The sequence below is a fragment of the Hermetia illucens genome, chromosome 3 (genome assembly GCF_905115235.1).
Source record: "Hermetia illucens chromosome 3, iHerIll2.2.curated.20191125, whole genome shotgun sequence".
NCBI lineage: Eukaryota > Metazoa > Arthropoda > Insecta > Diptera > Stratiomyidae > Hermetia > Hermetia illucens.
Genome location: NC_051851.1, coordinates 95,761,082 through 95,787,289, shown reverse-complemented (window position 1 = coordinate 95,787,289; position 26,208 = coordinate 95,761,082). Strand labels below are relative to the sequence as shown.

Here is a 26,208-nt window from a genome sequence, read left to right as displayed (position 1 = left end):
CGCATCCACTTGATATAGGATGTCACTGATTAGAGAGAAAGTAAAGAAGTAAAGTAAATTTTTAACTGCCTAGATATTGTCCGGGCTATACTTAGGCCTTGATTCTCAAGAAATCGCATTTTTGATACTTCGCCAGCTAGTACATAGAGAGCTAATCAATATAGAAAATAATAAGCCCTCTACATTCACTTTCGAAGGAAGTATACTTCTTTCATATACATATTTCTATCCGTTGCCTAAAGGATTTTACCTTATATAAATATAGCCATTATGTCTTCAAGTTCGTACTATTTCTCATGGAGAGAAGTAACACATCAGACTGATTACCAAACGTTAACTGAGTTTAGGAAAAGGTTCGCCTTTGCTGAATTGAAATCAAACCGTTCTAAAATTCTCCAACTGTCTAAGATTATACAAAATTACAATAGATCCTAGAAGGATCCTAAGAAATTAGCTCAAATGACAATGATCCCGGCAAAGAATGAAGACTGAAAATTTTCCGTATCATACAGACCTATGTCCGGATGAAGTCTCTTAAGCGTTCCAGACATTTGGTTTCAAATCGATCCCTTTGCTGTTACCGACGTGATCTCCATCCTCCTCTAGCCCTAAAGCGTCTCAAATAGCAAGGAGCGATCTCTCAGATTATCCCTGCAGCACGGCACATTAGAAAATTTGCTACAAGTGCTACAAAGAGATTGAGATTGACTAGGGTTTAGAACACTTTAATCAGATCATTCTTGGCATATTCCTTTCGAAGTTTCTGAGCACTTTTGATATTCCTTCCGTCAATATACATGTTCACAGTTCAACATTGTACCCTTTGAACTTCTTCGTGGACCACCCTTGATTTTAGCCTCAGTGTCATTGAAAAGTATTTCGCATGTGAAGCTATTAATCTTTCTGATGAGAACTTGACGGTTGCCTCCTCCAGTGGAGCTGTCGATTAGGCTATTGACAAGGTTGAACGGATTCTGTGATGTCGAGAGTAGGGAAAATTGGGAGTGGTGGTCAGCCGATATTTTAAGAGTGGAGTAGGTAGATTTTAAATAAAAGGGAGTGAGAAAATGTACAATCATTTATTTCGGATGGAAAGTAGATGTAGTTTTGGCCGGGAGTGGTGTATACTGGACGAAATCGCGAAAGATGGGGTTCAATAGGACAATGGGAGCTTTTAAGAAGAAAGTGAAACAACGAGAAGGATGAAAACCAAACCTGAACAAACCGCTAATTTGCATTGAGAAACCAAATCAGCAGTGCTTTGACGGTCGATTTTACATGATTAGTTTTAAAGATTACAAGTTCTTTGGAATATTTAGCGAGCGATGTTTTTCACCGACCCCCCGTACGACAAGCTTGTGCTCTAACCACTCAGCTATTCGGATGGCAAGTATTATGGCTAGAGAATATTAGGGGCCCCGCATCTGTAGTGGCGCTGTTCCGCCAAACAATTCAGCCACTGAACCTCACTTCCACATCTACACCCAGAATTTCGATACTTCTTGGGAGCAGCCAATCGGTTTCCATCTCTGGTAGCTGGTGTTCTAAAACGGTCATCCTAACGAACACGTGAGCAACTAAAGGATTTTTCGAATTTGTTCACACTCCATGTAATTTCTGAACAGTGGATGAGAAACGCTTTTCTTCGGGCGGAAAAAAGGCAAATTTGACCTATTATAACTTGGTTACCAATAGTAGGGTTTCCACCAAACTAAACTAAAACGGAGGGAGGATTCGCAGTAATTTTTCAAAATATAATCACATACTATTATTAACTTTATTTGAGCAGATATTGCAACGAAGAGCATTTTGAAGTCTAGATACCATGTACATGAACCTTTTTAAAGATTTTTCGGATGAGTGTTTTCTGAGAACGGGTCCTTAAAGCAATTAACCACTTTCGGACCCCGTACTCCTCGTCTTTGCAACCAATGTCAAAACTAATATTTGCTTTGAAAAGTAGTGATCGAGATCTATCATTTGATACCCCACATGACTATATTTGATGAAAAAAATGGCATCTCTTTTTAACGTGTTTGCGCTCCGTAAGTTTTTCTAGTCAACGATTGGAGATTCCAAGGTATGAAATGGGAACACCGTCTCTGTAGTTCCGACTTATCACCTTATTTCAGTGTTACGGATACTATCACAGCATAGATGCAGCTACCTTGAGTATGGAGTGTCTGCACTTTCCGCACTTGATCCTTTAATTGTGATCTTCAGCAATTTCTCTTTCTTTCACTTTCGGATTTGGGATCGATTACCGGGTAGTCGTTCCTCCTTTTATACTACTTTGAAAAATACAATTTTGGCCCCGAATGTGGTCTGTGAAGTGTTTATTATTGGTATCTATGAGAGTCTTCTCAGATTCCTATTTCAGTTAATAACTAATGATACACTCTATTAAATAAAAATGTGCGCACAACCTCTTTTTACCCCATTTTCCCTTATTTGTTCATATATTATTTTTTGTTTGCTACATTTGTGTTTTTGCTCATAACCTTAATCCTTATCGAACTACTGTTACGAATTTCCTAGAAGATCCAAATAATCATGGGACTGTCAAGTCAAATGCAAGAAAAACGTCAATTGACGACCGGCACAAGCGGGCTATTCGACGTCTACCAGTAAATAAGAGAATGAGTTGTGTGAAAATAAAGGCAGTACTAATGTTTAAGGGGGTCATCCCGTGTAAAGGCCGTTTTTTTCATTTTTTTTAGAATTTTTTTGTGAAGAACTGGATAAAGATACAAATAACTATTTTTCACCATATATTTACTAATATCTTGAGCATACGTAGTAATTTTTCCGGCCCGATAACATAGTACATTATTGAAATACAGAGCAATTTATACACCCATCTCCAAAGAAAGGTTTTTCCCGCTGCCACGGTAGAGGGCGCTGCGATCATTTTAAAGGAAAAAAGTAAACAGCATTTCAACGTGCAGACTTACCTACAGTCCGCAAACTAGAATTATTAAAAAATATTAAAAGCTAAATTTTTGGTGCCGTGTTAAACTGTTTTTTTTTTTAATTTTGGCGTTTTTATGTCTTCTTAAATGAATAAAAAAAAACTACTGAATTAATCGCAATTATCCTAGTTTGCGTACAAATGTGTTCTGAATAAGTCGTGAAAATTTCAAAGAATTTCGTTGGATGGATTTTGGGCTATGGTGGCAGCAGTTTTTCAATATGCAGTTTCGCTTTATTACCGCATTCGACATAAATCTGGCATGTGACTTATTACGTGTTTTAACACTATAATTTCTGAACAGCTCCAAAAATCATTTTGCCCATATATTCTACACCATATCTAGATAAAATTGATGTCAAAAAAAATTTGATTTCGCGGATTCGACCCACAGGATGATCCCCTTAATGCGACAAGGAATAGGATTTGCCAAACATTGCAATCGAAACATTCAATGTGCTTCGCGGATACGGAGACTTACGTTGAAACCAATTAATATTAGAGCGATTCCGAACACATCAATTTTGGAGGCAGGAATTCCATCAAGTTATGTTTGGTGATGAAAAAAAATATTTTGATAACTGCGACGGTGTGATTTACGGTGTCCCAGAGAGACTCGGTATCGATGAAATTTTGGTGGGGGATCAGTAATGATTTGCGCTGTATTTGAACGTAATGGACAACCACTGTTGTGCCTTATATTAAGTAATGTGTACGTAGAACAATTTGACAATCTTGTTAGCAGAATATGCTGAAGCAATTTACAGAGATAATTGGACTTTTCAGCAAGAAAATATCGCCATTCACAAAACGAAGGTCACTAACGACACTTTTAAGTTCAGAAATGTACCCGTACTGGAGTGTCCAGCCAAAGCCTAGACCTAATCCAATCGAAAATTTGTGGAGTGTGCTATCAGTACAATTTTTCGAAAATAGAGGTCAGTTTGTTACTTTAAAGGATTTGAAAGTTGCTTTCCAGTACGAATGATGAATAATTGGTCACAATCTCCCAAAATCATTAATTGATTCAATGCTATCAAGGCCACGAAAAGTTATTTCTAGCAAACGAAATCATCATCATCAACGGCGCAACAACCGGTATACGGTCTAGGCCTGCCTTAATAAGGAACTCCAGACATCCCCGTTTTGCGCCGAGGTCCACCAATACGATATTCCTAAAAGCTGTCTGGCGTCCTGACCTACGCCATCGCTCCATCTTAGGCAGGGTCTGCCTCGTCTTCTTTTTCTACCATAGATATTGCCTTTATAGACTTTGCGGGCTTGGCCATCCTCATCGATACGCATTAAGTGACTCGCCCACCGTAACCTATTGAACCAGATTTTATCCACAATCCGACGGCCATGGTATCGCTCATATATTTCGTCGTTATGCAGGCTACGGAATCGTCCATCCTCATGTAGGGAGCCAAAAATTATTCGGAGGATTCTTCTCTCGAACGCGGCCAAGAGTTCGCAATTTTTCTTGCTAAGAACCCAAGTTTCCGAGGAATACATGAGGACTGGCAAGATCATAGTCTTGTACAGTAAGAGCTTTGTAAGCTGAAATAGGCTCTGTTGGCTGACAACAACCATGCGCGGATTTCATCATCGTAGCTGCTATCGGTTGTTATCGACCCTAGATAGAGGAAATTGTCAACGGTCTCAAGGTTGTATTCTCCTATCTTTATTCTTCCCGTTTGACCAGTGCAGTTTGATGTTGTTGGTTGGTTGGTTTCTGGTGCTGACGTTGCCACCATATACTTTGTCTTGCCTTCATTGACGTACAACTCAAGATCTCGCCGCGATTGCCGCCTGCTCGGTTTGGATGAAGGCAGTTTGTATGTCTCGGGTGGTTCTTCCCAGGATGTCGATATCGTCAGCATAGGGCAGTAGTTGAGTGAACTTAAAGAGGATCGTACCTCTTGCATTTACCTCGGCATCACGGATCACTTTCTCGAGTGCCAGATTAAAGAGGACGCATGGTAGGGCATCCCCTTGTCGTAGATCGTTGTTGATGTCGAATGGTCTTGTCAGGGTCGAATGTTCTTGAGAGTGATCCTGCTGCTTTTATCCTCGCGCTGCCTCGCACATTGGTCAGAGTCAGCCTAGTCAGTCGTATCAGTTATAGGCGGCTTTAAAGTCGATGAATAGATAGTGCAACTGATGTCCATATTCCAACAGTTTTTCCATCGCTTGCCGCACAGAGAAAATCTGATCTGTTGCTGATTTGCCTGGAGTGAAGTCTCTTTGGTATGGGCCAATGATGTTGTGGGCGTATGGGGCTATCCGGCCTAGCAAGATAGCGAAGAATATCTTATAGATGGTACTCAGCAACGTGATATCTCTATAATTGCTGCACTGTGTGATATCTCCCTTTTTATGTATGAGATAGATAATGCCTCGTTCCAGTCGTCAGGCATTGATTCACTGTCCCTTACATTGAGCACAAGTTGATGAACCACTGTAACTGATCGCCTCCGTATTCAACCAATTCGGCTGTAATTCCATCGGCTCCTGGCGACTTATGATTTTTTAGCCGATGAATTGCACAGATTGTTTCTGCTATACTTAGTGGTGGCAATATTTATCCATTGTCTTGAGTTGGCGGGACCTCCAACTCGTCGATGTTCTGTTTGTTCAGTAGCTCATCAAAGTACTCAACCCATCGCTCCAATATGCCCATTCTGTCGGAAATCAGATTTCCCTCTTTGTCTCGGCAGGATGAGCATCGAGGTGTATAAGGCTTCGTCCTGCTGATTTGTTGGTAAAACTTGCACGCCCGGCGCGGTTGCTCTCTGCACTTTTCGAGTTCACAGAGTTGTTGGTTCTCCCAGGCGTCCTTTTTCCGTCTGTGGAGTCGGTGGTTGTGAAGATCATTTGTTGATGCTTCATGTCCAGGTCCTCTATTGACTGCAGTTATTGCGGCATCCATTTCCCTCTTATAGGTGTCGTGGAGGGCTGTGTTGTGAATGGCTTCAGTGTTAACTCTCGCCTGATTGTCTGCGGGGATTCTGGATGGTGTTGTTATTCAAGCTCGGAGCACTATGCCAACAAGATAGTAATCCGAGTCTATATTGCCCCCCTATATGTTCTGACATTCAACAAGGCTGAGAGGTGGCGGCGTTCGATCAACACGTGGTCAAATTGGTTGAAAGTGGTTCCAACTGGAGAGGCCCATGTATGTTTGTGGACCGCTTTCCGCGCAAGCCAAGTACTTGCAACAACCATTTCGTCTGACACATATTGTATTGTGGTATAAGCTATGGGAGCCAACGTATCGCCTGAATACGGGCTCCTTCCCTACTTGGCTGTTAAAATCCCCAAGTATGATTTTCATATCATATCTGGGACAGGCTTCGAGGGTTCGGTCTACTCCTTCTCCGACTCTACAGTCTCCTCTGTAGGGGCGTGAACGTTAATGAGGCTTATATTTCTAAATTTGCCTCACAAGCGCAGAGTGCATAGCCGTTCGCTTATGTTTTCAAAGTCGATAACAGCAGGTTTCATTTTATGGCTGACTAAGAAGCCTACTCCGAACACATGGTTTACTGGATGGCCACTTTAATATATGGTGTAGCGGCTCTTCTCCAGGAAACCCGTCCCTGTCCAACACATCTCCTATAGCGCTGTTACATCAACCCTATATTGGGACAGGGTATCGGCTAGTTGCTCAACAGCTTCATCTCTGTACAGGGAGCTTCCAGCGGTCACCACGTAGAGGCGTAGATAAGGTTTGGTAGTAAAGCTGTTGGTGTTGGTTCAGCAGGTGTTTCCCAGGTTTTATTCTCCATCTTTGGTACCAATCCACGTTTCGCCCTGGGACCTATGCTACCCTTTGACCACCTACTTCATACTTCATATTAACCTATATTTTGGGTCAAAAATGCAGAAAAACGTTTTCGCACATATACACATGTATATATTTATTATAGAGTTTTTAAAATTTATGTTTTTTTTTTGTTTATATTTGTAATTCTTGAATAAATTTTGCTTTTGTTTGTTGTTCCATGGAGTGCTGGTAATTCTTAGAAGAACAAGGGATGGGTCGGATGGAAAGTTTTTAAATTATTATGTTTTTATCTAGGACGTTGGTCTATGTCAATTTGATGGAATAGTTCTTTTTATTGGAGGAATTCATTCCCATTTTGATAGATTCACTCTGAAAAGATTCATTGAATTTCACGGTAATGTAGCGCGATTGAGTCTTAATCATATCCATTGGCTTAACACGTTTCCGACCCTCTACGAAACTGTATTAAGAAGAGCGACATTGGTTTAACCCGCCACAGCACACATGTATAAGCGGCAACCAAGAGCCCAACGAAAACAACTAAAAAATTCGTCCACATCGTGCTGACTCGAATTCAACAATTCAAGAGCATACTAGATCCCAAACTGGTTTTTGGCTTCTTCTTAAGTCATCCCATTTCCCACTTACATCACTGCTGGATTGGCTTTGTAGTCGCCTTCCACGTTTCAGCTCCATGTCTTATTTTTCAAGACGTCGACCACGTTCAAGGTCAAGCAAAGTGAATACTTTTGAGAAAATTTTAAGTGAAGGTGATGGTGACGGTGTGGTTTTGGCAAAGGGGCATACATACTAGCGAGAGTGATTTTTTTTCAATCCGTATCTGGATGGTGACCGCTCACACGCAACGAAGTGCCGCATTTATTTCAGACCAATACCAGTAAAGTGGCCGCGATGATCCCTCATACTTTTTGCTGCTGAAATTGGTTAGTCGGTTCTTGTGCTGGTTCTTCTATGGCGTGGAACTTTCGAGGCTTGATCACTCTAGGTTTGTGCATTTGTTGGTTTTGCAGATTTGAGCACGATCTCGTGCGTTTCTTTTAATCGCCGGAGCATTTTAGAGAAGTTGTTCCAGAAAAAAAACGGAACCAGAAGAACAAGGAAAATAACTTGGATAAGGTTGAAAGCTCGAGGGTTGCGGAACAATGGGAGCAGCAATCTTGTACCAACGCTCTTTTTAGATGCTGGGCTCTGGTGATGGTAATTTGATCAGCCATCTGAAGCGTTTGTGGATAGCTAACTATCCGTATTATGACGCCGTTTGTGGCAGCACTTGTTTTACTAAGTTTCGCATCAGTTATTGGAGTACGGAAAAAGTTTTACATGAACATATTTACAGGCAAATGTATGTAAGTAAATCATTCTGCAGATCTAGTCACGATCAGGTTCAATTTTTATATCGTTAACTTCTTAGGCGGCACATTATGGAGACGTGCGAGAGAGGACCGTGATCGTGTGCTCATTAAGCCGTTTATTATTAATGATGTTCTGTCCTAGATGATTTAATCAACGCAATTAACTTGATTGCAGATTTCCTTTGCCGTAACTGGCGGTTTTCCTCAGTGAATGCTAGACACTTAGGCGGTATGCTTTTTTCTAGCAAAATTATCCATTTACAGTATCTTTCTCATGCGACGAATAAAAAAGGCGCTCACATGTTAGATGCATTTCGAGAAAGCGTCTTAGGGTACATAGATTATGGTATATGTGAGGCCTGTTTTTCGTTTCGTATTCATATTTGTGTATTTTTAAATGAAACTGCTTTAATTCCAATATCGTCACATTTAATGATGTGATGTGTCATGACGCAATGAATCGAGAAACTACGATATTCCTCGCACAAATTATTATTTCACACCTCTAATATCTGATCCAATTTCTCTAGTTCCTGCAAGAGGGTGATTATCTCGTCCCTCCATAAGCCCTTTCCCCATTCCACTAAAGCGATTCCGTTCTATTAACCACAAAATTTTAGTCTTCAATCCACTTCCACAAATCCAAAAGGAGACGAATCCGCCGGTCGCCCGGCAAAGAACAAAGACTCCAAAAAGAAAGGCTCAGAGGTAGTTCCATCGAGCAGGCCTCGCAGGTACACCTACAAACATCCTTCACGCATCATTTGATCAGCTATTTCACTGCAATCGAAAATATGCCAATCGTTCGTATTCCCGAGACATATCGTTACAAAAAATGCAGTCGCTAACATACAGCGTTGTCATATACATATAAATGGCCAGGCCATACAAAATATAGGGAAAACAAGAACAAGGAAGTCGAATTACCGGGAGCTTGGCGCTTCAGGTATAGAGGCTTTGTGTTCATCTCATGGGAGGAACTTTCTATCCACATTCGTACATAGCTAAGAATGCGAATCGTATATTACCAAACAAAATATACATATTAAAGACATAAATATTGTGCTCATCCTAAACAAAGAAACATTGCCTATTACCGTGTACTGATGCATACACATATATGTAAATTGATCTAATGCATTTTGACACGTTTCCTAAACTAAAACAAAAACGCAAATGTCTCCATGGATCCCGCCGTTCATAAAAGTTCACTTTATACATATAGTGATGACGTCATACATATCCTAGAGTGCGCTCAATTTACGAGAAATACAATATTTTGACTTTCAATAACTTTGTTAATAATAGTTGGATTGCGTCAAACTTGTCAGAGCTATGTCCTATGTTATCGTTTAGAAGATGATGCCAAATTTTGTACTTCTAGAATGAACTTGAGGAGGGGGGATCGGCTGGTAAATTTGCAAAATATGATAATATACTATTATTAACTTTATTCGTGTAAATATGGGAACGGGATGTATTAGACCTACATTTCGTATAAATACAACACTGATTTGATCATACAGATCACATGTTCTCACCTAATTTGGTGACAATCAGTTCGGCCGTTTCCGAGTAAATCGGGTGTGGCAAACATACATTGAATCAGTTTTAATTAGGCTTTGTTTCACACAAAACCTTAAAAAGATTAATGGTCATTCGTCTATCTTAAAAAATGTTTCTGAATAATGAATGAATAATGTTTGAAGAAGTTTTATGGTTTTGCTTGGTTTAAAATCCCACGGAATTTGGAATGAATGGCGAACCTAATCATGTACAAGACAGAATCTCAGCTTAACAGCCAAAGATAGATGACGCAAGAAACATTCTCAGGTCAAGATCCAAGGATAGTTCTCGTAAAGCTTCAGCGCAAACTCGAGTTTGAAGCAAGGAGAGGACGGTGGTACTGCTCTCACTATCGCCACTAGAACGCTGGAACGAGTCATCTGAAAATTTCCTATGGACACAAACGCTCAATTATAATAAATCAACCTAGTTATCTTACGCGGATGATATTACCATGGCATGGTTTAAAGGTCATCGAGATACAAAAAAGATTATGACTCAAAAAACCAGCGATGACAGGACATGACACTAGGCGAACACAACCTTGAAAGTAGAGAGAGATTCAGATAACTTCAAGAACATCTGAGAAAGGAGAGCAAGGAAGACTACGAAACTCAGAGGCAAATAACTGATGATATTCGGTTTTCTCCATTCTAAAATCAACACTTAGTTGTAGGAATTTTTTAATGATCCAGTTTATTCAGTTCTTCAGTTCTTCGTTAACTAAACTGGATAGACCATATGGAGCGTATGGGTAACGCAAGAATCCCCAAGTGCACTGAACAGTAAAACTTAAGGCAACGTGCCCGTAAAGAAAACCAGGAAAAAGATGTGAAAACACGATATACAACTAGAGCAAGTCGCTGTCATTATGTTTGTTAACAATAATTTTTCTAGTCGTCTAATCTTCTGTTCTTTAAGGCAACTTTGAGGAATATTCTAGTGAAAATTGGAGCGAAAACGATATTTTCGCTTCATTTTGTTAAAGAAGTATTAGTTGCTGTACCAAAACACTTGGGTTAAAAATGGGGTCGTGCTTAGAAAGGTATGAGCACAAAGGACTAAAATTTATAAAAGTCATGGCCAAAACGAAAAACCTCTAATTTTTTGTTCGTCTGTTTTTTTTCCTATAAATTGAAACTGGTTGAGAGCCGCTATATTAAACGTCCTTATTTGGTCATAGGGACAGCAATTGTCGTACTTTTATCTACAGGATATCCACTCCACGTTTGGGTAGAAAAAGTTTTAATCACTATTCAGTGAATCATTTTTGCTCAGTTTCATAGACGTTATCAAATTTAGTTGGTTAATCCAGAGTGTCTTTTTGAATATGAAACTTATGTTCTTCCCCTTATATGTCGACAGTACGGGGTATTCGCACAATCCTAATTTTCGATAAGAATATGCTTCAGTTTTATTACAGGTAAGAAATCCGCAGCAGCACGATAGTGCAAAGACAAACCCAAAGATCCATGATGAACCACGATTCGAACCTAGAGTAGTGAGATTAAGAGGTTGACGTAAAATCAACTCAATCATCGCACCGTCAACCCTTTACCCTTGTTTCCTCTAAAAGCCTTAATGGCTCTTAACCATGGAACTAGCCAAAAATGGCTTTCGTGTATGAATTTCGTTATGTTATTAGTCGAACGTCAAAACTAATTAAATTAGTTACTGTTTCACCTACTTGCTCTTTGTATAATATTTTTTCTATTTCCCATCAACAGTTAGTTGCCTCTGTATACATCCCCTAACAGCGTCAGTCGTGAAAATGGAATTTATGGTTAGGAAATGTGTGTTTGTCACGCAAATGAAATTTGGTACGCAACTTTGGGCCCGGAAGCTATGGGCTTCATGTTTTGACACCGGATTCCAGAATGTGTCTCCGGTTCGTTGAAAAATTTTCCGGGACATTCTGTTTTCCTCGTGGCCATTTATCAATTCAAAGGAGGACAATTTGTAAAACTTTCAATTTATTTATTCATAGATGTCAATGCGTATTATTGGTATTTTGTTGTTTTGCTTGGTAGCGTGTTCCGCCACCGTAGGCATTCAGGAATTCAGGTTTATTTGGGGATAAGTGTAGGAGCATGTTTATAGGGTAAGCAGAGTAGTGTTATTAGTTGATTGACGTGTTTTGTTTCCATTTAATACTTGAGTGCGTTAGCTAGAATTCGAATTAAAGAGGTGTAATTTCCTGTCGCGTTTATTTTTTGATTATACGGGGAAGTGTGAAATTAAAGCAGGGGTGATTTCTTTACTGATTTTTAACAGCAATTTTATGTTATTCGTGTTCTACAAATGATGATAAAAGGATGTACATGGTTTTCGAAACTAATGAGGCCGCTCTTTATTGATACCCGAGACGTATTCGACCTTTATTTGGTCTTAAACACTTTTCCATTTTTTATTCGCTGGCGTTGTCAAGTATGCAAAGTTTTACTGCATTTCTTGTCGTTACGCACAAAAATGTGCTCAATATATTTCGACCATGTGAGATGAAATTCCGTATCTGTGGGTGTTCGATTTCTGATGGATACGCATAACTAAATTAAACGCTTATGTTGACAACACTACACCCAAAATAATATTTATTTAGCTCTCAAATAATACCTCCGCTACTCGTTGTCTCTCAACTTTATTCTGGGCTAACCTCTACGTCCATTTGACTTTATCTTTTAGGTTGTGCGTTATATGATTTTTCGTATCAAGCAGGTTTTATGTATGCTGTTCTTTAGTTTGATGTGCAGTGCGTTATTGCTCTTAAGGAGGAGCAACAGACTTCTACCCTGAAAACACGACCTGCGTCGGATCGTAGATCCCATCAAGTTCTTCCGGTCTCGCCAATAACCCTGGCATTCTACCACCCTGTTCATTTTTCAATGGAATTTTCACCTGTTAAGCGAACTCGCACATTACTGTTTGCGGGAGGTGCGTCCGAGTCGTTTTGGTAGTTTTTTCATCTCTTAGGGAAGTGGGCGCTCTCAGTGATCCATTCCGCGATATTCGTTCGATTGCGGTAGATTCCAGCAATGTCCAAGACAAATGAAATTGGTATCTTGACCTAATGAAAGCGTAGTTCCTTGTGTAGGCCTCTTCCAGGATAGATGTAAAAGTTTCACCTTCTGTAAGTTTGTTAATAATAGTTGGATTTTCTTTGTTAATAATAGTTAGATTTTCATCAAACTTCCCAAAGTTATGTCTTGTATTATCTCTTATGCTAGAGCCAAATTTTGTAGTTGGGGGGATTTTCGGCAAAATTTCTAAAATATGGTAATATACTATTAGTAACTTTATTTGTGCAGATATCGGAACGGGATGTATTTTGAGGCCTAGATTTCATTTAGATACATCACTGTGATTTTTTTCAGATTTTTCGGATGGATAGGTTCTGAGAACGAGATCTGTTATACTTTTTGGGGGTCATATTTTGAGCCATCACTCTCCTACGCTTCACCCGTTATCAAATGTGTCAGTTTCGAAAAGTACTAATTGATCCCTTTCATTTGATACACCACATGCCCACATTCTGTGAAATAAAATTGAACCCTCACATGTATGGGGAGCCTCAGCTTAAACTTAACACAAAATAGCGCAACCTATTATATGTAAAGAGAACAGCAGATCATATGCTCTCACCAATCGTCGTTTCCGAATAAATCGGGTGTGACAGACAGACAGACATCGAATCGATTTCACACAAAACTTTAAAAAGAGATGGTCGTTGAATCCCGAAACATCTGCCTACTGTGGATAATATGTTTATCGTTTTGGCGTATATCAGGTAAGATGAAACCTCAGCCGCATCGAGAATTAAAATGTTCGGTTCTGCATGAATGAAAAATGAAGTTTAAATAACTTTACTTCATCGATGGAATGAATTATTTGTATAACAATCCACATTAGATTTTGTCCTGAAATACGATGCGCTATTAGCTACGCAATTTTGGAGCAAGCAAAGCTACGCGTAAAGCCAGAATTACGCTTATGAGGCTTTTAGTGAACAAGCACGAAAGAAAAGATTTTGAAGCGGCGCTGACGGGGTTGAAGCTGGAATTTGGAGTTGCAACGGAACAGCGGGGTTCCGACAAAGACAGGCAGATTGGAAAATTCTGTCTGAGCGGGGTCTTTTCCAGCAAGTGCACTATATGTCACCGTGTTCTTAGTTTCTTGTTTTTTTTTTCAAACAAATCATGACACTCGAATGCATATTATGTTTCCCGTGAGTTATTGCCTCGGTGGCCGAGTTCATGTTTACACTGGGATATTGGAGTTATTTATCGGCTACTAAAATTGTGAAAAGCATTAGAACCGATTGCAGTTATCATTGCTTTCGATCGTTTGAAATCTTGATCTGGATGAGTGTTATTGCAGATGGAACACCGAAATTTGTCTAAAGTTCAAAGGATTCTGACTTAATTTTGGGCGCTTATCAAATAAGGACAAGTCGGTCAAGATGGTGGAGCGCCTCTCTTGCGCCTTGACCGGATTCGAATCCACCGTCACGGATGTTGGGGTACATTTTCGTCTGTTTCGATGTGAAGGTTATAAGGCACAGCATTAAGTGTGATCAAAATAAAACTCTAGGATTTTCTCATTAAAAATTGAGACTGTCAATGCCCTATTTTCCGTAAAGAAGCGAACAGAAAACATACAAACCACATATGAAAGATGATGTACGGATTGATATAAGTCTTTATGCATTGTGCACTGAATGACATCGCTGGTGTGCAGTTACAACGACACTACAGTACAGAACTGCCAACTACAAACAATAGCGTAAGACAATTTGATAAATTGGTGAGATTTGACCGCTCAGGTTCGTCCGCAGATACCAGTTCTTCGTACTTCAGCTTCGATCATATCATTAACAAAAATCAATTGTAATTTAAGGGGGGTTACAATCTTGCAACTTGAAAAAATCATTTTTTTTTAAATTTTTCATTTGAAAGTTCAACATCTTACAAATAATATTTTCCCCAAACTTCAGGTTATTTCGAGTAGAACCCACTAAGATTTAGGACTGCAAACTCCGCTTAGTTAACACGTGCGTACAGTCGCATCCATAGTTTAAAAGCCTTTCTCTTGAAACGATTTTTTTCAAGTCAGTGGACTCGGTTTCCCAAAAACTTTGTTGAACACAATTTTAAAATACATTGCTAGGTAAAAACGGTCTTTTATTTCTTTTTTTCGCTTTAAACTGATTTCACAGATACGAAATGGCGGAATTTTTAGGGTCAAATTCGTGGATTTTACTTCAACCACTTGGCAAAAATAAAAAAAAAATTAAAAAAGAGGAGGCCATTGCGGCTTAGATTTACTTCCAACTTAATCTTTATTTCCAACCATTTGCCGAGTAATCTTGGACAGTGCACAACGCCTTTTTTCACATGACCTTCGCTTAAATATCATTGTCATTTTTTCGCGAAAGTTCAAAAACGCCAAAAAGTGCTTCTCTTAGACTTGCACGACTATAGTCCCCCCTTAACACATAGCCGTTGTTGTAGATAGAGAGTACTTGTTTCACAGTGGGCATTTGGATTTTTGCCCTTACATGGTAGAGACTTGCAAATTATGCTATCCGTGAGTTTCTTTATTGAAAATGCGTATTAAATAAATATTTGATAGTACAACCACACCAACTTAAAAGAAAGCCGCCACAAAGAAGATTTACGCTTATTTCCAGGGCGCTGATTGTAATAACCCGGAGAATGAATTTCTTGAACTAGTTTGCACCCACTTATTGTATTTAGTAGTGTAACCACTCATATGGTACCTAACATATGAACCTGAAATTCGTCAAAGTTAAATACCTTTCTATTGACCCTCATTGGGTGTCCTCTATTTAACCTGACTTCTAACTCAAATGGTCGAATGCACTTCCGAAAACTCCCTCTGATTCGAAAAAGCTTTCAATAACACCATATTTTACAATTCGCTACCCATTACACTTCAAGGAGTAGTATCGGACATTAATAGCTCTTATTCCATATAAAAAGGGTCATTTAGTTGAATTACGAGCTCGTCAGCAACAGATAGAGATGCCCAAAAATATAAGAGTTCGCACGATTTGGCAAACGTAAAACGAAAAGTACCGCTCGGAAGACGAATCTTCCGCGTGATTTACTGCCCTGTAAAACATTCATTCTAATTAGAAAGCCATCGAGAAAGAAAGGTTCCGCGTAAATTCGTGTGATATTTGAGTGATTTCTTTAAAGATTGTGCATTTTACATTTCGGTAGGAAAGTCAGTCAAGAGCTTTTCAAATTATCTCCGCTTTTTCGCATCGGTACTGATCTTTCCCTCTCAATGCTTTCCCGAATATAATTGAAACACGTCTCCATGCTATGGAACGTCATCACTAGTATCATATATTGAGTTAAATTCTAAGACTTTATGGGTTCCACCGTGTCCTTGTCCTGTTAACACTTCAATATGCCACCATCCATTTTGTAAATATTTCCTAAATTCCCGTTGTTATAAACCCATAAATTTTATCAACTTTCTCGTTACTTTTCGCGCACGAAATTTTCATGGTCGGGACTACACGCCCATTCGTTTGATTATATCCTTCGGATACAAAACTCTATGTATGACTGCCTGTAGTAAAAACAAAACGCCGTGTAACGGGTAGTTGCTCTTCAGCGAGTGTATTAAAAGTAAATTAATTCTGGCTTGGTTAGTTTTTGCATCGCGCACATTCCATGTTTTTTTATATTTATTTGCCTGCAATATTTCACTTTTATTATATCTATTATTTGCTTGTTTTTTATTGTTACAGGTAGCGGCCATGATGACCTGCCCCCTTCCCCTGCCATTACCACTACTTCCTTCAACACTTCACGGCGACTTTCCTCCAGTTCACATCGGTGTTAAGGTAAGTTTTACATCACATAAATTTGAATGAATGGGCCACGCAGGGTAGCAGCATCTTCTTGTGTTGCGGTTGGAAATCGTCTAAGCGCCCTTCAACCCCCATCAGATTTGTCTGGCGTGGCTACTTTTTTCTCACTTTCGTGGGCCCCATTTTTTGCTTCTCATTGAAGCTCGAGAGGCGTGGGATGAATTTCTGCTTTTCTTGAGAGCATTTTGTGATTTTTATCCTAGTCAGGTCAGCAGTCTGGACTGCCGAAACAGAATTTCGAGATTTCCTTAGTCATTTTCACTGTGATATGTATCATCTTCGAAATTGACCAGAATGACATTTTTTCATACACATCAGATCAGCCACTCAGTTGTGGGCTCAGGAGTCATAACCTTGAAAAAGGAGTTTCGATTACAGATTTTGTACACGTAGGCGTCTGCTATCCTTTCAATGTTCATTAAAAAATTTGGGTTCTTATTCATTTGTGTAATAAATGACTTTGAGGGTTTCAAAAATAAATTAGTCATGGTAACCAAATATCGAATTTCCTTGTCTGTTGAAAGTAGCGACATAGAAGATTCATTTTTTGCGTTATGATAATTTTTCCTCCTTTAATATTTTGCAGAACGGAGGAGCAAACCTAGTGGGCGTATTGGATCTTCAGCTTACTTATCATCAGTAAAAATTCTCTTAAAAAATATCCTCGATATAACTGTAGTTTGGCTCTCACTGCCTATCTTCCTTAACTTGGCCGAGGCGGGCTAGTCCTTTTGAAACAAATCTATTATCTGTCGAAGTATTGCTCCATTTCCGCAACGACTCCATTCCAACTTGGACGATAGCTAAAGAACGGGGCGTTCAGGCATTTATCATTATTTTCTCTATGGAAAAACATCTTGATAATACCCATGAGCATTTCTTAAAGAGGATAAATGACTTTTTAATTTGTTTTACTATAAAAATGAAAGAATTTTCCCTAATATCGTCATCAACACGTCCTTTTCGTCTCATGCCTCATTGCTCCATCGCATGGTTTTCTTACTTGCAGCCATTGCAATTGTCCCGCGAGACGACTCCACAGAAAAAACGGTCAACGGAATGAAAGACTAATGGGACACAACATAATACTAGCAATGGGACCATGGAAAAAGGACATTCAAATAGCATCACACCTGAAAAGGGACACGACGATGTACGGGATAAATGGCCGTAATCAAGGCTCGTTTGGCTGACAACGGTGGCGATGAGCTAGCGAAGACCAACCTTTTCTCTATCATGCAAATAAGATTGTGTGACGCTCGTCCTACTCCGACGGTCACATCCATTCTTGATTACTCCCGGGATAAAATATTCCGTGTAGTTATCGCGTAACGCATCCCCTGTTTTATTTCGTCTTCAGTTCTCAGGTTCATCTGCAATTCGAGCCTAGGCAAAATTTGCAGAAGAGAAAAAAAGGTTGTCGTAGGGACAGGCACGTATGCTGGGAAGTCGTCCCGATTACGTTCCAGCTATTGGGGTAATTTGCTGTCGTATGTAGAATTTATGTCTTTTAGGTAAAATGTGTTATATGTTGAGTGTGTTAACACACTATTATTAGCGCTATTATCTGAAATCGTGAAGGATGGTTGGAGTTTAGGTGTTTGCATGCTCTGGAGAATGGAAGTGTGGGGTAGGTTGTAATTGTGGCGATTAAACTCATGTATATATATTTACGGTCACGTTTTCTAGTGCAATGTTCAGGCATGATTTTTTTAAAAAGCATTTTCAGTTTCATAGGATAAAACTCGCGCTGGTCGGAAGATCGAGTATTTTTCGCTGTAAACACCTGGTTAGAATGCCAATATATCTGCTGCAATCGCAGTGGAAATCTTAAAATGAAAGTGTTTTTTTGGAAGTACACGTTCACCTGGGACAGGTTCGGCCTCGGTCTCTGGTCGACATAGTTCGTTAGGACGGCTAAAATGATCACTCCCGCAATGATCCGATTCTGCCGTATATGTACTGTACACCTTTAGCATTCACTGTATTTCCGCAGTAGGATGAATTTCATTGCCCCTACCATAAGCAGCTTCTGGTGATATATTATGGACTGCCGATATTAGGCATCATCCTTGTTAGAGATGGAGTCGTTTTTCTGCCTTATTTCATGCACAGTGCAAGTGCCCTTCAAGATAATGACCCCCAGATTTTGAAACGATTGCGTGATTTTTACAATTGTTTGTTTTCTACGATCTATAATAAAAACCGCTCTTTCTTCGCCAGTTTCAGTTTGAACACTTGCAACCATAATTTGACGGCATGAATGCTTTAAAATTGATGGACCAGTAGCTTACTCCAAACTACAAATTTATTTTATTATGTATATATATATTTCGGGAGCAACTTACTCCCATCATCAGTACAAAGCTCCTGAAAATTTTTTTTTTCAGTAGCTTTGTACTGATGAAAGGAGTAAGTTGCTCCCGAAATATAATATAATAATAAAATAAATTTGTAGTTTGGAGTAAGCTACTGGTCTATCAATTTTAGACTTAACTACAAACAGAAGGCAATATCTAACATTTTATGAATGCTTTAATTTTCACCACTAAGTCGTCTGCAAAAACAATCAGGGTCACCTCTTCCTGCACGTGGAGTCATAACAGAGATCTCAATACGCTCGTCATCCACTTCATATTAGAACTTAATAACCTGGATCAACCAGTGGTGTCCTCAATTCAATCCCCGTTGGCTGAATGAAAGGTATTCTTGACATCTGGCGGCACTATTGCGCAGTACTTTCCAACCGCCAACATTTAACGAGCCAGATATACGACCATTGCTATCGCAATAGAGTAGAACAGATTCCCCGAAACCTGTACTACCGTACCGATAAACTACCTATTAGTTCGATGAGCTTGAGCAGCCTGTTGTACATTACTATTTCCAACGACTTTTCCATAGTTTTTGTTGCGAAAAAAAATGGTTTAAAGCTGAGGCGGAAACGCTCTTATGACATTGTGGCGTCACATGCCTCGTTTGTTGAAAGCAGACTTATCTTTTTCATTATAGTCCCCATCCTGCCGGGGCCTTCTTCTGGGCCCAGTAGAGCAGCGCACAACCTTAATTCTAGTAGCTCGAGCGATTGTGTCAACCTAATTATCATAGTTGTTAGATTCGGCTCCCTCCCATATGCATCCACTACAATGTACCGGTTGCTCACATCCTCTTTCCCCTTACGCAACATGCATTGTGGATCTTCAATATAATTTTTGATAAGATACCTCTCTTTTCCACACTTCCTACATCGTTTCGATCTATCTTATTAAAGGGTGCATGCTGCTGCAAAATGGTTGGGAAATAGGCATCTGAAGCACCCCCTTTGAGATACTTGCTTCTTGGGACGCCACACAACCCTACCGTTTTCCACCTTGGCCACGGTAATCAATTTAATTACTGTTAAGCTCCTCTTGGCTTTCATCTTTCGAAAGACGATGGCTAGTAGTACATATCTCCTTTCTTTGAAATTATTATTGTTTTAGGACGAACTTTTGCTGTTAACCTTTACCCATTCATCGGGATTGATTGACTGGACTTAGAGGACCCACTAATGCTGTCCCTACTCCGTTTCCCCGTTTTTCACCTACTTTATCTTGAGAAGGTGTCCCCTGCATTTCCCACGGTACTTTGCTACTTGATGCTTTGTCTTCCAGTGACTTATTGTGCGACAATTTAAACAATATGATGATTTTTGTAAGATATTTTACCTTGACGAACTTACATAATTCATTTATGCGTTCTTCTACTGAAATAGATGCTGTTCCGGTTTGATGTTTTCCACATTCCCCTTTCACCTCAAAAGCATTGTCCTCGATCGGGGGACTCTCCGTTTCCTTCTCTTTGTTCCCCAACGAATCTCAACATTGTTTTTCTCGGTAATGATCTTTTAACGGTGTAGATCTCATTTCCAGTCCATTCTTAGGTGCGACAGAAGGCAAGTTCCCCACAAATGGGGCACTCCGGACGCTGAATATCGACGGGCGAAGCCTGTTTATTCACCCTTATTTTCCATAGCCAGTTTTTATCCACGAGTGGGCATTTTGCTCTCACCTACCCGACTTGCGCATCAGTACCCCCATTCGCGGTCATCTTCTTAACGTATATATGCATGCCCATAGCGCATCCGCCAAGCGTTTTCTTATCCGCACAAAGTGACGCGAAGATAATATATATGTATGTATATATAAAACTCCCAGCATGGACCCAACTGCAAATCAGAGCCTAGGCTTTCAGAGCAGTACCCCCGATCCTATGATATCGAACAGTCTATGATGGGATTTCAGACAAGTTCCTTATATGCTGCATATAATCTATGTTTTCAGCCGCCCGAACGTGGAAGCTTAACCCTACTGTTTTTTGGCATGTTTTTAACGTTTTGTTCATAACAAAACCTTATTAAAATCGGTTTAGTGTCTGTTTGGCTGTCACACACATTTTTCTCGGAGATGGTTATAGAGATTGAAATTAAATTTGGTGGAAAGATGGGAACTGTGAACGCTAACACATACAGTTATATACATTCTTCTACGTTGAATTTAAGGAGGAGTCCCCATACATGCAAAAGGTGGGTATAATTTTTTCTTGCACCAAATGTAGTCATGTGGAATATCAAATGAAAGGTCTCGGTTAGTACTTTCCAAAGTCCGTCTTAGTTTAGATATTTGTTGAAAAGGTGGGGAATGCTGAGGTCGAAAATGATAATTTCTTTAAAGGACCCATTCCCAGAAACTATTCAACTGAAAAATCAAGAGGTTATTTGGTACCAAGGCTTCGAAATCCCCTCCATACCCATGTCTGTTCAAATGGAGTTGCTAATAGTATATTACCATAATTTTTAGCAATTGGCTGCAAAACTTTCCTTAAGTTTGTAGTAGAACCACAACGTAACAATAGGTCAAAGTTTTCGCTTCTTGCAAGATTTTGAATGTCAGTATCACGTGCAAGTGGATATTCTTACATAATATATGAATACATCACCTACTACGTACTAATGGGACAAATACACACTCAAATATCTTTACAAAAGAAATACGAAAAACCTTTCATACCTGAAGCGTCCAGCTCCTGGTTTCCCGACTTATTAGTCTTTGCCCTGGATTGGGTTCTTAGTTGTAAGCCGAATTCTGGCGTGGTGATTGCTATTTCAAGCCTAACATTGCCATTCATCTTGTAGGTTTCATTAGGGTCGATAATCAGAAGTTTAGCTTTCCTCAGATTGGAATTTTGTTGCTTTATTGTTAAATACTACGAATGTTTTCGATCGTGAAGCACTGGGCATTTGACGTTGGATTTTCCGCGCCATGACAAGAACGACGATACCTAAGTTGTCATAAGACCTCTTCCTTGGTGAACACTACCAGACTCGAGTATCAGTGCCATCCATTCGCGGGGTTGACAGCTCACCCGTTGGTATTGTGTCATCTGTCCTTAAACACCGCGAATACACTGATGACATCTGCTTGCTGTCTCTCCGAGTCATGAATTTCGACGTAGTGGTTCTGGATCTGGAAAAGGAGTAAGGAGAGTCCGAATGAATATATTGTGTACCATCCAGATACTCGTAGACGTGTTGATCAAAAGGCGGAAGTGGTAATAGATAGATCACATATTTAGGAAGGCGACACTGTACCAGGATGACCGACAAGTGGGTTGCCCTAGAAAGACTTACCGTAGAAATTTAGGAGCAATGAAAGCTTCTCGGTACGTCGTTAAGGCAGTTGAAGTGCATTTTTGGAAAATCTACAGCGATAGCGGGTGGATGCGATTGATGCGATATGCCCCCACTGCCAAGAATAATATGTGTCACACCTTTCAAACTTTGGCCAAGGGACACGAAAAGATGCTCCCGAAATTTGTTTAGATAGCAAGCTGTTTGTGTCTAATAAATCTTCCCGCTTGTGACTTGTTCTTAACTTTTTCTGATTTGGCTCTGCGTAAACGATTCTATCCTGGCTCGTTATATAGTACCCTGAATTTGTATTGCATTATCTGTCGAACACCACGAACTTTATTCTTTTTGTTGGTAATTGAGTAATTCTTGAGTTCATCGTGTACTTGTTACCGGACCTAACCAATTAGGTAAAACTTTCTTCCACTGTTTTTGTCCCCTATGTTTTGGGCTAGCACTAAATTTTTATAACAGTGGGCGGCTTGCATCATCATCATCAACGGCGCAACAACCGGTATCCGGTCTAGGCCGGGTCTTCTTATTCTACCATAGATATTGACCCAGTCAATCCCTGAATAAAAATTTAGTTCTGCTTTGGCCAGCTTAAGCTGGTGGTGGTTTTTCCTCCGAATCTAATTCGCGCTTACGAATGCAAATAACGAGACAACAACTTTTAACCATTCCAGTCAAGACGATCTCAGGGCTGGAGAAACAGCAAGTTATCTATTTTTAATACGAACTTTGTCAATTGATTCTATATTTGGAAAAGAAGGTGAATAGGGTCATAATAAATATATGTAAATATCATCAAAACCATCTTAAGGAGTCGTCCTATAATTCCCAAATTTATCATTGTTCATTCTGATGATGTTACCAAGTATTCTTTTTTGCATTGTGAAGTACATGGTTGGTATGCATTCATTATTGAAGAAGGAGTGAAATATCTTAAAAAAACACATTTGTAGTGAATTCATCTGAACCCCGTCGTGATCTACGTTTAGATGACCATTAATGGAATTAGCGACTTTAGATTGCAGAGAAACTGATTCAATTAATTACTTTAATTTATTAATGCCTGAATTATATCTACAAATATGTGGATATGAACAGCATAGAAGAATAATTTTCCTGCACTCCCTTCTCCAAACTTGCTTCTACTATTGACCAGACAAAATCGCAAAAAGACAACTAACTTAAGTAGATTTCCATTGCCCGAATATTTTGTTTATAATGCCATATGTATGTTGACTACTCTCTCGGAAGATCCCTAACTTAAAGTTTTCCTGAGCTCACTTGGCCAGAAGTATCTAAAAGACCGAGACCAGGAACTGGGACGACCAAAAATAACCGACAGTAGCACCAAAAACCAAAACTGTAAGAAGAAAGCTCCTTAGCCACGATGTGGTTGTACAAAACTTGTTCAGAAGTCCTTCGGTTCTCGTCTATTCAAGCTGATTCCGTACTACCGCCCGTCGTTATGGAAAAACTAAAATGTCGTTCTTTTGATGGCCATTTTATTAGTTTTCCGTTGGTCGCATCATGGAAGGAGGAGGATGCGGAGCGGGGTATGCCGGCGTCTTATTTCAGAAGATGTTATTGCGGACTGCTCTTTCGACCAGCACGGGAAAGTTAGTTTTCAGAAAGTTTTACTATTTACGGATTATTGATGACGGCAAAAGAGGAAATGTTTATGTATTGATAGAGGGTTGTAGGGTTGTAAATGCCGCTCAGCTTGTTGTCATACTGCCGTTTTTTGTTAACAAGTACTTCTAGTTTCTATTGGGCCAATTGGGTAACTTGTACTTCCATAAGTGCCAATTAAAATCGGTAGCTGGCCTCATCTGAACGTGGGATCCAGCGTGTTATCAACTCTGTATTTATATGTTACATGTTGAATAAAATTTAACTTGAAATATTCAAGGAAAAGCTGGCCCAAAAATACATAAATCAACTGGCTATACCTCCCGCTTTATATCCGAATCCATTTTCCTCCCCGGCGGTGGTTGCGTGTGCACCGTACGATTGAATAACATTATCTGAACATCCACTTTTTTCTATGATCTAGGATATAAAATTTACAATCAGATGGACGTTATTTTAAAACTTCTTTTTATTGTTTCGTTGGAAAAGCTAATTTCTTCCTCAGTACCCCGGAACGTAAACATTGCCCGCTGGGCCCCCGACGACCAGACAAATGATTGATTCCGTAGCTCGATTTCACTTCAGTCCAATTCAGTTGAGTCTATTGTGTGTAAAAACATGGACGTTGGAGAATAACCCCTAGTAACCCGTTTAATATTTATGAACGGAAATTTATAGAGTCGACTGCGAAGGAGAATAATATCAATGATCCGATGACATTGACGAAGGTTTTTCTGCTTTCTTTAGTTTGTTCCTCTTTTCTGATTTAAACGACTAAATAAAAACAGAATAAATGGTCAACAAATATTTCTTTGTTGTAGAATTTTTGAGTGGGGTAGCTCAACGTTACTGTTCCTAAGAAAATTGTTTCAGTAAATATGTATATTGGATTCAACAACTCTGAGACTTGTTTGCTTTGATGTAGTGAGGCAAGCATATTGAGGGATGTGAACAGTCCTTTATTCAGCACGCACACATCAGGACTTGGAAGCTTAGCTACACACTTTCAATTGGAAATCACGGCTGAAGTCTCTTTGTACCATGAAAATTAGGTTCCTGTAGAACCGGCAAAAGCAGTTCTTAAGGCTGGTAAATATATTACTTGCGCATATTAAAAATTGCGTATTTTTTAATGAAATTAAAAATAATTATAAATAAATCACTCGCTAGCTACTAAATTTTCCTATTTTTTGGCAGCATGCAGATGCCACGTTGGAGAAAGGCTTGGTTCTTTGGCATTATCGGTGTATCGACCCAATTTTTTATTTGCTCACATAAATAGAAGTACTGCCATATACACATACGTCACTCGCCATCGATTGAAATAAGCGAGCCCGATGAAGTGATTGTTGGTGAATACAACGGGAGGGGTAGGATTTCTCTCTTCCCATCTGGGCTCGCAACCAGTGGTCCAGCGTTATCATGTTGACAAATAAATTAGGTTCTGGTTTCTAGTGAATGTAACCGCTTAGAAATGGCATGGCGAGTAACTTCCAATGGCACTGCGAGGTCTTCTCATGTTTGGGTCCAGTCTTCCTCAAGTAACGCCTGCGATTCTGCATTGTGGACCTTTTTTAGCTACCCACAACGTGCTTTGCCTTTTACGTCAAAATTACCACTGTTAAGTCATATGAACCAATTTTAACACGGATAGTAAACAACGGTTTTCGTTGAAAAATTTCGGTGATTCGAATTGTGACATTTACATCTTTCGTACAATATTTATGCATTTAATTAAGGATCTTTTATACATCGTTAAATATTCCAAAAGGGTGTCAGAAAAACTACATGGTCTTCAATTTGTCTGCTGTGAAGTATTCCAGGTGATTAGGTTATCTGGTCCCATAACTACTTTGGGCGCCGCTAGTCAGCAGATTTCACTAATGCCTTCCACATCTGCTTTTCCATTCGGTGCTTTGCTCGTGAGGTAAATGTGCATTTCAGGTTCATCTTTTTTAATACTGGCTTTCTCTGGCTTTTTTTGATGTCATCGAACCGTAATATGCGGTGTTTATGAACACAGTACTGTATTGCCGTACTGATTTCATTTTTAATATGTATATGGCTGCTATTCACTTCTAGGTGAGGTATAACGCATTAGCCACACCTACGTGCCGTCGTCCACGATTCGTTGAAATACGCTGCAGCTCCACCAGAACTTCGCGAGACGCTCGCATCTTCCATTATTGTTCTGTGCCAAGTGCTCTTGGGGCGATCCATTCGTCAGTCATCTTGGAAGAGTAGGTCCCACCGCATGGTATTGTCGCCCTTCCTTAATGTGTGACCATCACTTTC

At 39.6% G+C, this 26,208-nt stretch overlaps 1 protein-coding gene across 6 annotated transcripts in view; it reads left to right on the top strand.

Moving 5' to 3' along the window:
- The window catches only part of LOC119651223 (polypyrimidine tract-binding protein 1), a 602,545-nt gene that overhangs the window by 310,551 nt on the left and 265,786 nt on the right, over positions 1-26,208 (top strand). For 5 of the 6 annotated variants that reach the window (XM_038054679.1, XM_038054678.1, XM_038054683.1 and 2 more), the window contains one exon: positions 16,482-16,577. The exons of the other annotated variant lie outside the window; for it this stretch is intronic. In XM_038054679.1, the coding sequence (XP_037910607.1) occupies positions 16,482-16,577 (96 nt within the window). The remainder of the gene's footprint in view (positions 1-16,481; positions 16,578-26,208) is intronic. 6 annotated transcript variants of the gene reach the window in all.